This window comes from Leucoraja erinacea, chromosome 1 (genome assembly GCF_028641065.1).
Source record: "Leucoraja erinacea ecotype New England chromosome 1, Leri_hhj_1, whole genome shotgun sequence".
Classification (NCBI taxonomy): domain Eukaryota; kingdom Metazoa; phylum Chordata; class Chondrichthyes; order Rajiformes; family Rajidae; genus Leucoraja; species Leucoraja erinaceus.
In genome coordinates, this window is record NC_073377.1 from 113687186 (window position 1) to 113701677 (window position 14492).

The 14492-nt window shown below is 43.9% G+C and overlaps 1 protein-coding gene across 2 annotated transcripts in view; it reads right to left on the reverse strand.

The window, feature by feature from the left end:
- ccser1 (coiled-coil serine-rich protein 1) overlaps positions 1-14492 on the reverse strand; it is a 1187217-nt gene that overhangs the window by 642330 nt on the left and 530395 nt on the right. For both annotated transcript variants that reach the window (XM_055641555.1, XM_055641564.1), the window contains exon 6: positions 1445-1649. In XM_055641555.1, the coding sequence (XP_055497530.1) occupies positions 1445-1649 (205 nt within the window). The remainder of the gene's footprint in view (positions 1-1444; positions 1650-14492) is intronic.

Sequence of the window (14492 nt, forward strand, 5' to 3'; positions counted from 1 at the left end):
ATGAAGAGTTTGAAATACTCAACAACTGTGGAAACTAATATGTGAAGCAGAACTAAATATGGATCATAAAAAGATATTTCTCTTAAAAAACCAAAAACCTCTTTAAACACCAAAAAATGAACAGTGGCCTTGTCATATTGAACAATGACTTCAGTAATGGGACAAGAAATTGCAATGGTAATCGACAGTGAAATAATGCTTTTACTGGCCACCCCAGGATGTAAGGAATTGAATCAGCTAACTCACTCTATTACTCTGCTTTTACTAACAGAACGGTAATAGTAAAACAGCACAGAAACAGGCCCTCTGCCCCAACCTGTACATGCCAAACAAACACTTTGCCCCACTCCCATCAGGGAAAAGGTACAGAAGTCTAAAAATGGACCCCTCCAGATTCAGGGACAGTTTCTTCCCAGCTGTTATCAGGCAACTGAACCATCCGGTCAACAACGAGAAATCAGTCCTGTGCTACCATCTACATCATTGCAGACTCTCGGACTATCTTTAATTGGACTTTATCTTGCACTAAACATGATTCCCTTTATAATGTATCTCCACACTGTGTACTGGTTCAATTGTTATAATGTATATCCTTTTCGCTGACTGGTTAGCCCAGAAGAAATGTTTTCGGTACACGTGACAATAAACTAAATTCAACATTGCCCAGTCCATCATGGGTATTGACCTCTTGATTGGGAATATCTAGGAAGTGCTGCCTCAAGCAGTTAATATCATAAAAGATCCACACCACCCTGGCCATGCCTTTGGGAAGAAGGTCCAGGTGCTTGGGAAGCCTGATCTCCAGGTTCCAGAACAGCTTCTTCCCATCAACTATCAGGTTCTTGAACTAAAAGATAGACACAAAATGTTGGAGTACCACAGTGGGTCAGGCAGCATCTCTTGAGAAACGGAATAGGTTACGTTTCAGGTCATAAGCCTTCGTCAGATTCCGATCTGAAGCATCACCTATTCCGTTTCTCTAGCGATGCTGCATCACCCACTGAGCTACTCCAGCATTTTGTGTCTATCTTTGGCATAAACCAACATTTGCAGGTCCTTCCTACACAAGTTCTTGAAGCACCTTGCACAACACTGACCACAAACCTTCCTCAGCGATGAACACTTCCAAGGTTGCTTTATGTGCGTTGGTTTTACACTATCCTGGTCTAGTTTACTCGAGAATAATTGATAAATAATTGATATATTTATTGCTGTTGTTGTTGCATCTACTGCAACTAGAAAGCTGAAGCAAGAAAACCTTTATTGTATCCAGTGCAGATGACAAGTCAACACTCTTGCCTCTTGACCCATTTAATGTCGTAAGGAAATGTGAAAATGTGAGAAGAATTGCTCCATGATCATCAGGGACTATCTCCCACTCTCCGATTTTGTCCATGTCTGACCAACCTGCCTCTGAAACCTGCGGAAAGAATTAATTGATTACCTCCTGCAGAATCCTCTTCAGCTTGAGAAGCATGGTCCTCACTGCTGTGCAGTCCTGCATCAACAGTCGCAAAGACAAGGGGTCCAGACCACCAGCCGTCTCTTCCTCCCGCAGAAGGGTACAGTCAGATGGTGATCCACCAAGCCAGTGGTTGTTGTGAGCGGGTCGGATCTCCCCATGTTCACCTTCCTTTATACACAAAGACCTACGAAAGAGAAATGAGGAAGGATTTGTGTCAAAGAATATAACATAAGCATTGTACATGATACACAACCTAAAAAATACATACAATCAAATTTCTTAACTATTCTACTGCTTTTTTTTAAATTGCTGTTTTTTTTCCTTTTTCCTTCCTCCCACAATATGTAATATGTAAAATAATATGTGATTCTGTTCCATTCTGTTTGTAGTTTGTTTATTTGTTTTTTGCACAGTCTGCGAGCATTGCCACTTTTCATTTCACTGCACATCTCGTATGTGTATGTGACGAATAAACTTGACTTGACTTGGCTGTATCTCTAACAGATCCCCTTCCCTCCCCCCTTTTTCCCCCTCAACCCCACCCCCCTTTCTTGCCCTCCTCCATCGCCCATGCCCTACCTGGACTCACACCCATTTCTCCCCCCCCACCTCCTCCCACATTCCTTCCACTGACTCCACAATTTGTAACTCTTCAACCCTTCTGCCTCACACGTCTGGTTTTAATCTCTGGCCTTTGTCCAACCATCTGCTATGAAACCCCTCCTTGCTGGTGTTCGTGTATTTTCGCTGACTGGTTAGCCTATGCTCTTGCTCTTTTCCAGCCTTTCCTCTCTCTCAGCTTGCTCCCCTCCACAAACAGTCTGAAGAAGGGTCCTGACCCGAAACGTCACCTATCCGTGTTCTCCAGAGGTGCTGCATGGTCCGCTGAGTTACTCCAGCACGTTGGTGCTTTTGTGTAGAGCAGCCTCTGAAGTTCCCTATTTCTGTGGTGGTGCAGCTGTATAGTTGCTGCCTTACAGATCCCGGGTCTTTGGTGCTATAAGGCAGCACCTCTACTGTTGCGCCACTGTGCCGCCCAGAATTTCTTGATTCTCAAAAGTTATTGCTGAGCAGAGAAACATTAATTGCCGAAAATAGACACAAAAAGCTGGAGTAACTCAGCGGGACAGGTTGTATCTCTGGAGAGAAGGAATGGGTGACGTTTCGGGTCGAGACCCTTCTTTGCTGGAACTTTATTGGCTTAACCAGCAAAGCCAAAACTGAATCACCAAGGCAAGTTGATTTGGGCAGAAGGTTTCCCCGTGGAATGCCAATTCTATCTGGAAAACATCTGCAAAGACCAACACAGCAGTGAATGAACATTTTTAATTTGCAAATTGCATTTGCCAACATTGGACAGGGTCCATGTTTCTCACTGTTGGAGATCGGCTGGGCAACTTCACTGTCCAGCAAAGTAGTGCTGAAAATAATGGGATTGCTCACACAGTTCTTTCTGGCTTAAATATTTGCTACCATGCTGGTCCATCCTTGGAAACTGTTCAGATCAAACAACAAGAACAAAATACACACAACAACAGATTCATTCTTGCAGAACATTGGAACCATGGACTTTCTCGGATTGTGGTTTAGTTTAGTTTATTATTGTCACTCGTGTACCGAGGTGGAGTGATAAGCTTTTGTGTTTGCATACTGTCCGTTAACGGAAAGACTACACTTATATTTACAATCAAACTGTCCACAGTGTACAGATACAGGATAAAGGGAATAATGTTTAGTGCAATATAAAGTCCAGTGTAGTCCCATTAAAGATGGTTTAAAGGTCTCCAATGAGGTAGAATGGTCAGGACTGCTCTCTATTTGGCGATAGGATGGTTCAGTTGAATCTGGAGGTGTGTGTTTTCAAACTTCTGTACCTCTTGCCTGTTGGAGAAGAGGGGTGAGACTCATCCTTGATTATGTTGGTGGCCTTGCCGAAGCACTGGTGGCCTTGTCGAGTCAATGGAAGGGAGGTGGGTTTACGTGATGGTCTGGGCAGCATTGGGAGAGAGTGTCTCAGTGTGGATGTGCACATCTGATATTGGTCAAGATGTTGCGATGATAGGGCAGAGGGAAGTGAACATGGGGACTACTTCAGTTCAAGATCAAGTGGGTTCTCCAAAATGCTGGAGTAACTCAGCAGGTCCGGCAGCATCTCTAGAGAACATGGATAAAAGGACATACTTTTAGCAATGAGATGAGGAGGAATTTCTTTAGCTAGAGGATGGTGAATCGGTGGAATTTATTGTCACAGACGGCTGTGGAAGCCAAGACATAGTTTATTTTTAAAGCGGAGATAGACAGGTTCTCGATGAGTAAAGGTTTCAAAGGTTAAAGGGAGATGGCAGGAGAATGGAGTTGACAGGAAAAGATAGATCAGCCATGATTGAATGGCGTTGTAGACTCGATGGGCGAAATGGCCTAATTCTACTCCTATGACTTAAGAACTTATAAAGTTATGATAGATGATGTTTCCCAACCCGAAATATCACCTATTCATGTTCTTTAGAGATGCTGCCTGAACTATTGCATTACTCCAGCACTTTGTGTTCTTTTGTGTAAACGGGCATCTGCAGTTCCTTGTGTGTACTCCTTCAATGAGGGATGAAAATGTATTTATGTTTTTGAGGACCTTCAATGTTAGCAGTCAGCTTCATGGACAGGACTTTGTCTTCCAGATACTTTGTCGAAAACCTTTAATGAAGGGGTCAAAGATGACTTGGAACTCAGTCTTTGAGTTTATACACATGCAGGCCAACATGCCACAAAAGACATACAGAGAGTTGGAAAATTAAGTGTGATTCAGGGTTATATATACCAAGAAGCCGTGCCAAGCTAAATCTGGAACACTATGTACATGTCTGCCTTCATCTCAATCGAGCCCAAATCATCCTCAGACTCTGAGTGAGACTTGGCCATCTGTTCCACTTGAAGTGCAACCCTTTGGAATTAATTGCCAAATGCATAAAATGGAGTAACTTTAGCTTTTCTGTGTAGTGTCTGAAGTCACACATTATTTTATGAGTCAGTGTTTGTTATGGTGTACATTGTTGTCGAGTTTAATTAAAGCATTATTTTATTGACTTAAATCCAATGCTTAGTTTAGTTTAATTTAGTTTAGAGATACAGTGGGGGTAAAGGCCTTTTGCCCCGTCTTAATGCCCCTGTCCCACTTAGGAAACCTGAACGGAAACCTCTGGTAGTTCCCGAAGGTTTATGTCAGTCTCCCTACCTCCTTCCACTACCTGCAACCTCCGGCAACCACCTGCAACCTCTGGGAACCACACGGAAACCTTGGGTAGGGCGCAAAGTCTCCAGAGGTTTCCGTTCAGGTTTTCTAAGTGGGACACTTAGATTTACTAGAATGTTGCCTGGGTTTCAGCAACTAAGTTACAGGGAAAGGTTGAACAAGTTAGGGCTTTATTCTTTGGAGCGCAGAAGGTTAAGGGGGGACTTGATAGAGGTTTTTAAAATGATGAGAGGGATATACAGAGTTGACGTGGAAAAGCTTTTCCCACTGAGAGTAGGGAAGATTCAAACAAGGGGACATGACATGAGAATTAAGGGACTGAAGTTTAGGGGTAACATGAGGGGGAACTTCTTTACTCAGAGAGTGGTAGCTGTGTGGAATGAGCTTCCAGTGAAGGTGGTGGAGGCAGGTTCGTTTTTATCATTTTCTATAGTTATATGGATGGGAAGGGAATGGAGGGTTATGGTCTGAGCGCAGGTATATGGGACTAGGGGAGATTATGTGTTCGGCACGGGACTAGAAGGGTCGAGATGGCCTGTTTCCGTGCTGTAATTGTTATATGGTTATATGACAGGGGCATTAGGCTACGCCGGCCAGCAATCACACTGTCCTCTCCACTAGGGTCAATTTACAATCTTCAGGGAAGCCAACTAACCTACAAACACAAACGGCCCTGGATTGTGGGAGGAAACCAGAGAACCCAAGGAAAGCCCAGTCTGTCATGGGAAGAACGTACAGATTCCATACAAACAGCACCCATAGTCAGGATCGAACCGGGGACCCTGGCGCTGTGAGATGGCAATCCAACTGCTGTGCCACCGTGCCAGTTGATTAATGTAATCTCACCGTTTGGTAAGATTAACGTGAATAGCTCACAAACCAAAGTTTCAATTTGATCTTGATACATGTACCACCAATAAACCAAACCAATATAATTTGATAAATGCTCGACCTCAACAAGTCCATTTGGGCTGCATCAGCTTCATTCTGGGTTTTCACTGGACTGATCAGTACACTGTGGTAAATCTCCCACTTGGATCTGTCTCCACATATTTTCTCTCCTCTGGTGCAGTCAGTCTAGCATTCCCTAGACAATGGTACTTCATTGTCACGTGTAGCTAAGTACAGTTTTTTTTGCATATAGTTCAGTGACAATCCTACTATACAATGAGCACAATGATACTAAATAAAAGATAGCAAGATAGTCGGCCGCACCTCGTCGGTACCCAAGAGTCCCCACATTTTAGGCGCCATCTTGTACCCCTCAAGTCTGAATTGTTATAAAAATGTTAGAGCCTTAAGTTGGCCATAAAGGCCCGTTGACCTGGTGGTGACACTGGGTTGGAATGCAGGGGTCGTGCTGTCCGCGTGACGTTTTGATATCCTCCACTGCTGCTCCGCGCTGCTACAATTGCCCCTAGTGTAGGGAGTGGATGGGAAAGTGGGATCACATCGAATTAGAGTGAATGGGTGATGGATCATTGGCATGATCTTGGTGAGGTGTATGTCCTGTTATCGATTGATTGTATCTTTCAATCAGTCAATTATTGCCACATGCCGAGATGCAATGAAAACCTTTATTTGCTTACTAAAGATAGACAAAAAATGCTGGAGTGAGGAAGGGTTCTGATCCGAAACCCTGTTCTCCAGAGATGCTGCCTGATCCGCTGAGTTACTCCTGCACTTTGTGTCTATCTTCAGTACAAACCAGATTCTGCAGTTCGTACCTACACATCTTTATTTGCATGCTATCCAGTCACATCACACTATATACAATCACACTCAAAAACAAATGTCCAGTTAGGGACAGGCAAGAAATTGCTCAGACCACCAAAAATGATTATGTTTTGTTGTTTCCCCCATACCTCTTCCTGCGAGTCATGTCTCAGTAAGTTAGTGCAGAACTCTTATGAAAGCTGCACCAGCTTTTGTTTGTTGAAACTCACATAAAGTAAGTGCATATGCACGTAGACCAGTGCTCCTGGAGTGATGCCCAGGGTAAAGGCAAAGCTGTTCTCAGTGTACTCATCTTATTGTACTTGCCCAAAGCACACAACACCGGGCGGCCCAGGATGGGCTGCTGTAGGGAGGCCTCAACAACTCGAATGGCATGCCGTGGTTGTAAGTGGTCAACAGTGTTAGACTGCCACCTACTGACTGGTGTTGAGTATACAGAACCAAATATGAAGGCCAAAAGTCTGGAGGGGTTTCCTCGAGAATGGCGGCACAGTGACACAGAGGCAGAGTTGCTGCTTTACAGCACCAGAAACTCGGGTTCTGATTACGGGTGCTGTCTGTGCGGAGTTTGAACGTTCTCCCTGTGGCCGCGTGGATTTTCTCCGGGTGCTCCGGTTTCCTCCCACACTCTCCATAACTTACAAAATTCTTAAGGGGTTGGACAGTCTAGATGCAGGAAGATTGTTCCCGAAGTTGGGGAAGTCCAGAACAAGGGGTCACAGTTTAAGGATAAGGGGGAAATCTTTTAGGACCGAGATGAGAAAAACGTTTTTCACACAGAGAGTGGTGAATCTCTGGAATTCTCTGCCACAGAAGGTAGTTGAGGCCCGTTCATTGGCTATATTTAAGAGGGAGTTAGATGTGGCCCTGTGGCTAAAGGGATCAGGGGGTATGGAGAGAAGGCATGTACAGGATACTGAGTTGGATGATCAGCCATGATCATATTGAATGGCGGTGCAGGCTCGAAGGGCCGAATGGCCTACCCCTGCACCTATTTTCTATGTTTCTATGTAGGTGGGACAGGCCCTTAACTTGTATCTTCATTTTCATTTAGTTTAGAGTTACAGTGCAGAAACAGGCCCTTGGACCCACCAAATGTGCGGCAACCAGTGATTCCACATACACTAGCACCATTCCACACACTAGGAACAATTTACAATTTTATCGATGCCAATTAACCTACGTATTTGGAATATGGGTGAAAGCCGGAGAAAATGCACGCAGTCACAGGGAGAACGTACAAACTCCATACAGACAGCACCCGTAGACAGGATCAAACCCGGGACTCTGGTGCTGTAAGGCAGCAACTCGCCCGCTGTGCCAACGTGTGTTGTTCGGGATTAAACTGACACCCCTGCACTTTGCACAATACACCTTTCAAATGGTCCCACACTCGACAGGTGCACAGACTTAAATTTGATCATTCACTGAGAAAAACAATAATTGAAGCCAATAGACCAGCAGAGCAACATTAAAATCGCAAAATGCAAAGAAACCACTCCACTGTGGGAAGCAGTTATAATGTTCTCCAGCCACAGGATCAAGCGATTTTAATGAATCCATGAAACAGACCTTACAGCAGCTGGATAATCTCATTTTATTTTCCCATTAAACTAACGAGAGCGTAAACACGTTATTACTTCATAGATCTCGATTATCGGTCAAATCACCAGCAGAACAGCAATACTGCATTGACCACATTATTGATGATATTGTATTATTGTTCAGTTGGAATCTTTTGGCAGCGATAACTAGATGCAAGGTGCAGGGGATAAATGAATTAAGCTTCCAGGCTAACATTTTTATTGGCTGCTCAGGCTCTAACACATGAACATCTGATGAGACCTGTAAGGCATCATAAGTCATTTATTCGGTAAACATTTTGTCAAATATGCTTCATGAATTTCATAATTCATCCCCTTTTGTCTTGTCTGCCACCAGTCTTGGTTGGTGTCTTCACCTTTCTCCCACCCCCATTGGACTCATCAATCCATCCTCGCTTGACCAGAATGGTGGCACAGTGGTGCAGCGGTAGAGTAGCTGCCTTACAGCGCCAGAGGCCCAGGTTCGATCCCAACAACGGGTGCTGTCTGTAGGGAGTTTGTACATTCTCCCTTTGACCATGTGCGTTTTCTCCAAGTGCCCCGTTTTCTTCCCATGCTCCAAAGGCATGCAGGTTTTTGTAGGCTAATTGGCTTTGGTAAAATTGGAAATTGTCCCTAGTGTGTAGTGTACAGGGAAATCACTGGTCGGCATGGACTCGGTGGGCCGAATGGCCTGTTTCCATGCTGTATACCTGAGCTAAAGTTATCATTGCGAGAGGATTTGAGTTTAGGAGCAAGAAGGTCCTACTGCAGTTGTACAGGGCCCTGATGAGACTGCACCTGGAGTATTGTGTGCAATTTTGGTCTCCTAATTTGAGGAAGGACATTCTTGCTCTTGAGGGAGTGCAGCATAGGTTCACCAGATTAATTCCCAGGATGGCAGGACTTGACATATGATGAAAGAATGGGTCGACTGGGCTTGTATTTGCTGGAATTTAGAAGGATGAGAGGGGATCTTAGAGAAACATATAAAATTCTTAGAGGATTGGACAGGGTAGTGCAGGAAAAATGTTGGGGGAGTCCAGAACCAGGGGTCACAGTTTAAGAATAAAGGGTAGGCCATTTAGGACTGCGACGAGGAAAACCTTTTCACCCAGAGAGTTGTGAATCTGTGGAATTCTCTGCCACAGAAAGCAGTGGATGTCAATTCATTGGATGTATTCAAGAGAGAGTTAGATTTAGCTCTAAGGGCTAAAGGAATCAAGGGATAAGGTGCTGGCTCAAAGGGCCAAATGGCCTACTCCTCCACTTATTTTCTATGTTTGTATGTTTATCTGTCTTTATCCACTGGATACCTTCAGCAGCTAGTTGAAATTTTGTTCAAGATTCCAGCATCTGTAGTCTCTATTCTTCTTCTTGCGTATGGCGTGCACAGCCTAAAGTTGTAGGACATCTTGTTCTATTTGATCTTATTTGATTGTGCACGCCAGGTTGATTGCATTCGTTGAAACAGGGCGGGCCACATGAAGGTTGCAATCTCCCACCCCTGTAGTTTCTCGCGTTGCCCACTATCCTTAACAAATTCCAGTTGGTCTGTTCTCCATGTCCAAAGATATTCCAGCGGGACTCAATTTGCTGCAAACAGTTTTGGAACACATGTGATAAAATCGCAGCAAGTACAAGATGGATGGTGACAGAGGGATGATGGGAGACATGGGAAACTGCAGATACTGGGATCCTGAGAAAAATAACACACTGCTGGAGGAACTCAGTGGGTCAGGCATCATCTGTGGAGGGAAATAAGACAGGGTGAGAAAGGAGGAGTGGAAGGAGATGGGGGGACAAAAAGTTCTGGAGTAACTCAGCAGGTCAGGCAGGTTCTCTGAAGAACATGGATAGAAAGTAGAAATTTGTGTATGATGTGAAATCCCAACCAGTCTAAAGCTACACTGAAACGGCCAAGATTATGTAGCAATCCTTTGGCAACACAACAAAGCATTATTTATCAAGAGAATGACCTGTTAGATCCAGCACTAATTGCATTAATTTTTGGCTCTTGCTTGGAACATAATTTCATGAGGTTGCCAATATTTTGCCTAAGAGACGATAACATCAGTAGATCTACAACTGGACTGACAACAAACTTAAATCATAGAACATAGAACAGTGCAGCAAAGGAGCAGTCTCTTCGGTCGACAATCTGTGCCGAAAATGATGCTTTAGTTCAGTTTTGTTTATTATTGTCATGTGTACCGAGGTACAGTTAAAAACAATTGTTGCATACTATCCTGTCAATGAAAAGACTATTCATGATTACAATTAAGCTGTCCACAGTGTACAGATACAAGATAAAGGGTATAATGTTTAGTGCAAGGTAAAATCCAATGAAAGATAGTTCAAAGGTCTCCAATGAGGTAGTTGGGAGGTCTGGACCACACTCTAGCTGCGAGAGGACATTTCAGTTGCCTGATAGCAGCTGGGAAGAAACAGTCTGTGAATCCGAAGATATGCACTTTCAAACTTCTGTTCCTATTGCCTGATGAGAGAGGGGAGAAGAGGGAGTGACCCTGGTGAAACTAGTCCTTGATTATGCTGGTGGCCTTGCCGATGCATCGTGAAGTGTAGATGCCAAGTTAAACTAATCTCCTCTGTCTGAATGTTATCCATATCCTTCTATTCCCAGCATATCCATCTGCCTCCACCACCACTCCTGTCGGCACATTCCAGGCACCCTTCAACCTCTATGTTAAAAAAAAAACCTGCCATACACATCTCCTTTAAACTTTGTTATGCCCTCTAGTCTTTGCCTGGAAAACAGTTCAGCCATGGCTGCAAAGGGACACAATGGGGTTAAGGCAGACAATGGGTTGAAGTGGACAGTGGGCTGAGGCAGATTAGCCCAATATTCTCAGGTACACCAAAATTGTATCCAGCACTCTTGTCTATTTTGCTAACCTTTTGCAAATAAACTATGGAACTGATACGCTACAATGCTGTACTATATTCTGCACTCAGCATCATCCCCTTTGCTCTCGCTATTGTACTCGAGCTTGACTAGATTATAGTCATGTATGATATATCTGAACTGTTCGGTTAAGAAAGCTGTTCACTGCACCTCAGTACTAATGACAACAATAAACTTAAACCTAACCATTCAGGCTTGTGCTATCAAAGAGCATTACTGAGAGACTTAAAGTCATAGTGTCATACAGCATGGCAGGCACGGAAATCGCTATCAAAACATGGAGGGGACCAGGGGACAGGGGGGACAAAATTTCTTGGTGGCCATGCACACACACACACACACACACACACACACACACACACACACACACACACACACACACACACACACACACACACACACACACACACACACACACACACACACACACACACACACACACACACACACACACACACACACACACACACACACACACACACACACACACACACACACACACACACACACACACACAAATCAAGGCTTTGGAGGCTGCAGCCGTGGGCCCTATGGACGGTAATTAGTGACGGGTGCCGGCAGTCGCTGAAAAAAATCGTGTAAGGCCCACAGCCAGCGTGGAGAAGCAGCGCTAAATGCAGCTCAACTCTGCCTGTCTCGCTGGGTTAACCTACAGTCATGCCTGGAGTGACGGGACACCAGTCGGGCGCCGTGGAGCTAGCGCTGCTTCTCCGCGCAGGCTGAAAAGCAGGGCTGAGAGTTTTAAAGAAAAGCTGAGAGTTTTAAAGAAAACCTGGCTGTAAAGCAGGGCTGCCGAGAGTTTTTCGCTTTACCTAGGCATGCAAATCAAGTTCCGCTCTGATCTTTGCCCCACGGACGTCTCCCTCCTCCAATCACCGCGCTTTATCCTCAGTCCCACCCCTCTACTTCCGGCTCTGACCGACACTTACCCACCTCCTCCAATCCCCTACCCCCCCCCCCCCCCCCCCCCCAAAAAAAAAACCGGATAAAAACCCCAGTCCCGGGAAAAAAAAAAAAAAAAACGGGATTTCCCACCCCTGCAGCATGGAAACAGTCCATTCAGCCCAACTTGCTCATGCCGGCAAAGATGCCCCATCTGAGCTCGTCCCATTTGCCCACCTGGCCCATATCGCTCTCATCCGTACATGTTCAAGTGTCTTTTAAATGTTCTTATAGTACCTGCTGTGGTATTATGCAATAATAGTGTAAGGCTGAGCAGAGGGGCACTAGGACCCTGCCAGAAGCCAGGCTCCAGTAACCGGTTGTGTCTGGAACCCAGGGTGTGGGCAGTGAGAGAGAGGCCTGGGCTTACACGAGGCTGTTGCAGTTGCTGCTGTTATTGTACAGATTAAAGGTATACTTTGTTTACGTCGTTGTACGAGCCTTATTACAAGCATAACTCGACACCTGCCTTAACTACCTTCTCTGCCAGCTCATTCCATATACCCACCACCCATCCAGCTCATTTTCATTGAGTCTTAAGTTGCACCCAACATTTTGCAATTTGGACTGGAATAGTGAACACTAAAGAAAATGAGATGCAGGATTTTTCAAGGTGATTGGTGAAAGCATGAGTTGACAATGCTTAACACTTGCACAGTCAGAAGGGAATTGTGAGAATGAAACTGCACTGTGGCATCATTGAAAAATGGAACAGTGTAAATAATGCTGGAAGGTTGACAATTATTATCCCAATTGTTAGAATGGCCGCAAAATATGTTTTAACACCAATAGCAATGTTTTATTTCTGCAGCATTCTTGCTATTTTCAATCTATGTTAAAGTAGCTGATATTGACAAAAATAATTAATCCACAGGTATGTATAATTGTGCATAATAGATATTGAGGGTGAAACAGATATGAAGACTAAACTGCTGTCATTCAACAAGATCATACAAATCTTCTGCTCTTCACAGTTTCACACACTGTCCGCATATTTCTTAATTCCCTTAAAGTCTGGAAATGTATCGATCTCTATTTTGATAATGTTATTTGTATTAAAAACATATTTAATATCCATTCTAACAGAGTGTAAGTATTGCACATCTCCCATTTTAGAGACACAGTCATTTTAGATACAGTGTTGAAACTGGCCCATCAGCCCAACTTGCACACACCGATCAACATGTCCTATCTACACTAGTCCCATTTGCCTGCGTTTGACCCATATCCCTCTGAACTGCCCCATCCATGTAACTGTCCAATTGCTTCTTAAATGTAGTGATAGTCCCTACCTCAATTACCTCCTCTGGCAGCTAGTTCCATACACCCATCACCCTTTGTGTGAAAAAATACACCTCAGATTCCAATATAATCTTTCCCCCTTCACCATAAACATTTGTCCTCTGGTTCTCGATTCCCCTTCTCTGGACAAGAGACTCTGTGCATCTACCCGATCTATTCCTCTTATGATATTATACTACGCCTAGTTTCAACCTGCTGCCCTTCTACGTAGACACAAAATGCTGGAGTAACTCAGCGGGACAGGCAGGCTTCTGGTGAGAAGGAATGGATGACGTTTCGGGTTGAGACCCTTCTATGATTTTATGCACGTCTATAAGATCGAATATTGTTTGCACTATTCATTTTACTACTATGCCACATGATAAATTTGTATACCATTTATTCCATCCCTTCTGAGTGAATAGACTCAACAGACATTCACATCCCTCTTTGAAGGTAGAACAATGGACATTTACAAACCTCAGGATGTCCAATTACATTTGCAATGGATTTTTGCCACTCTAATGCAGGCAAAACAATTTGTGCACAGCATGACCATGCACATAAAATGAGATGGCTCATGAGATGCTCTCGGGAAGGATGGTTGAAGGAAGGATATTGGTCAGCAAGATGGGTGCTGTCACATTGAAAAGGCAGACAGTGCCTTGAAGTTATACAGTATATCATTCCAATTATGGCACTGTTGTAGGGCAAAGAATAGTGAGGGCTAACAACTAGTAATTATGGATGTGGATTGTGCTAATGTGGTGAGAGGGAACCGCAGACAAAGCCTAAAAGTAGAGACATGGAATACAGTAGTGACGACACCCAAGTTTCAGGAACTTGAATGATTATGATTGTAACAAAAAATTGGATCTACTGTAAACAAAGTTAGGCTTGTGGATAATTGCCTCATTCTGTTTGTTACCAAATTATTTCTGAGTTCCATTCTGTGCAAGACCTAGTTTTACTATTTGTCAAGATTCTGTGCAAGACCTCATTTTATTGTTGGTCAAGTTTTCAAAATGAAGACCTCGTTTTATTGTCAAGTTTCATAGTACTCTTGCCATCTTAGAAAATAAAAACCGTACCAAAGTCATATTTGGCAGGTCAGCTTTGGCTGATCATCAGATGCGCACCGCTTTTAATAAATCACATGTTACATCGAATACCAACTCCACGTGGCCTTTCCTTTTTGCTACTTCAGCACTTAACACAGTGCTGTGCTCTCTCAGTAATGCACCTGGTTATCAGCCTTAAATGTATAAATAGAGCTTACATTCATATTTA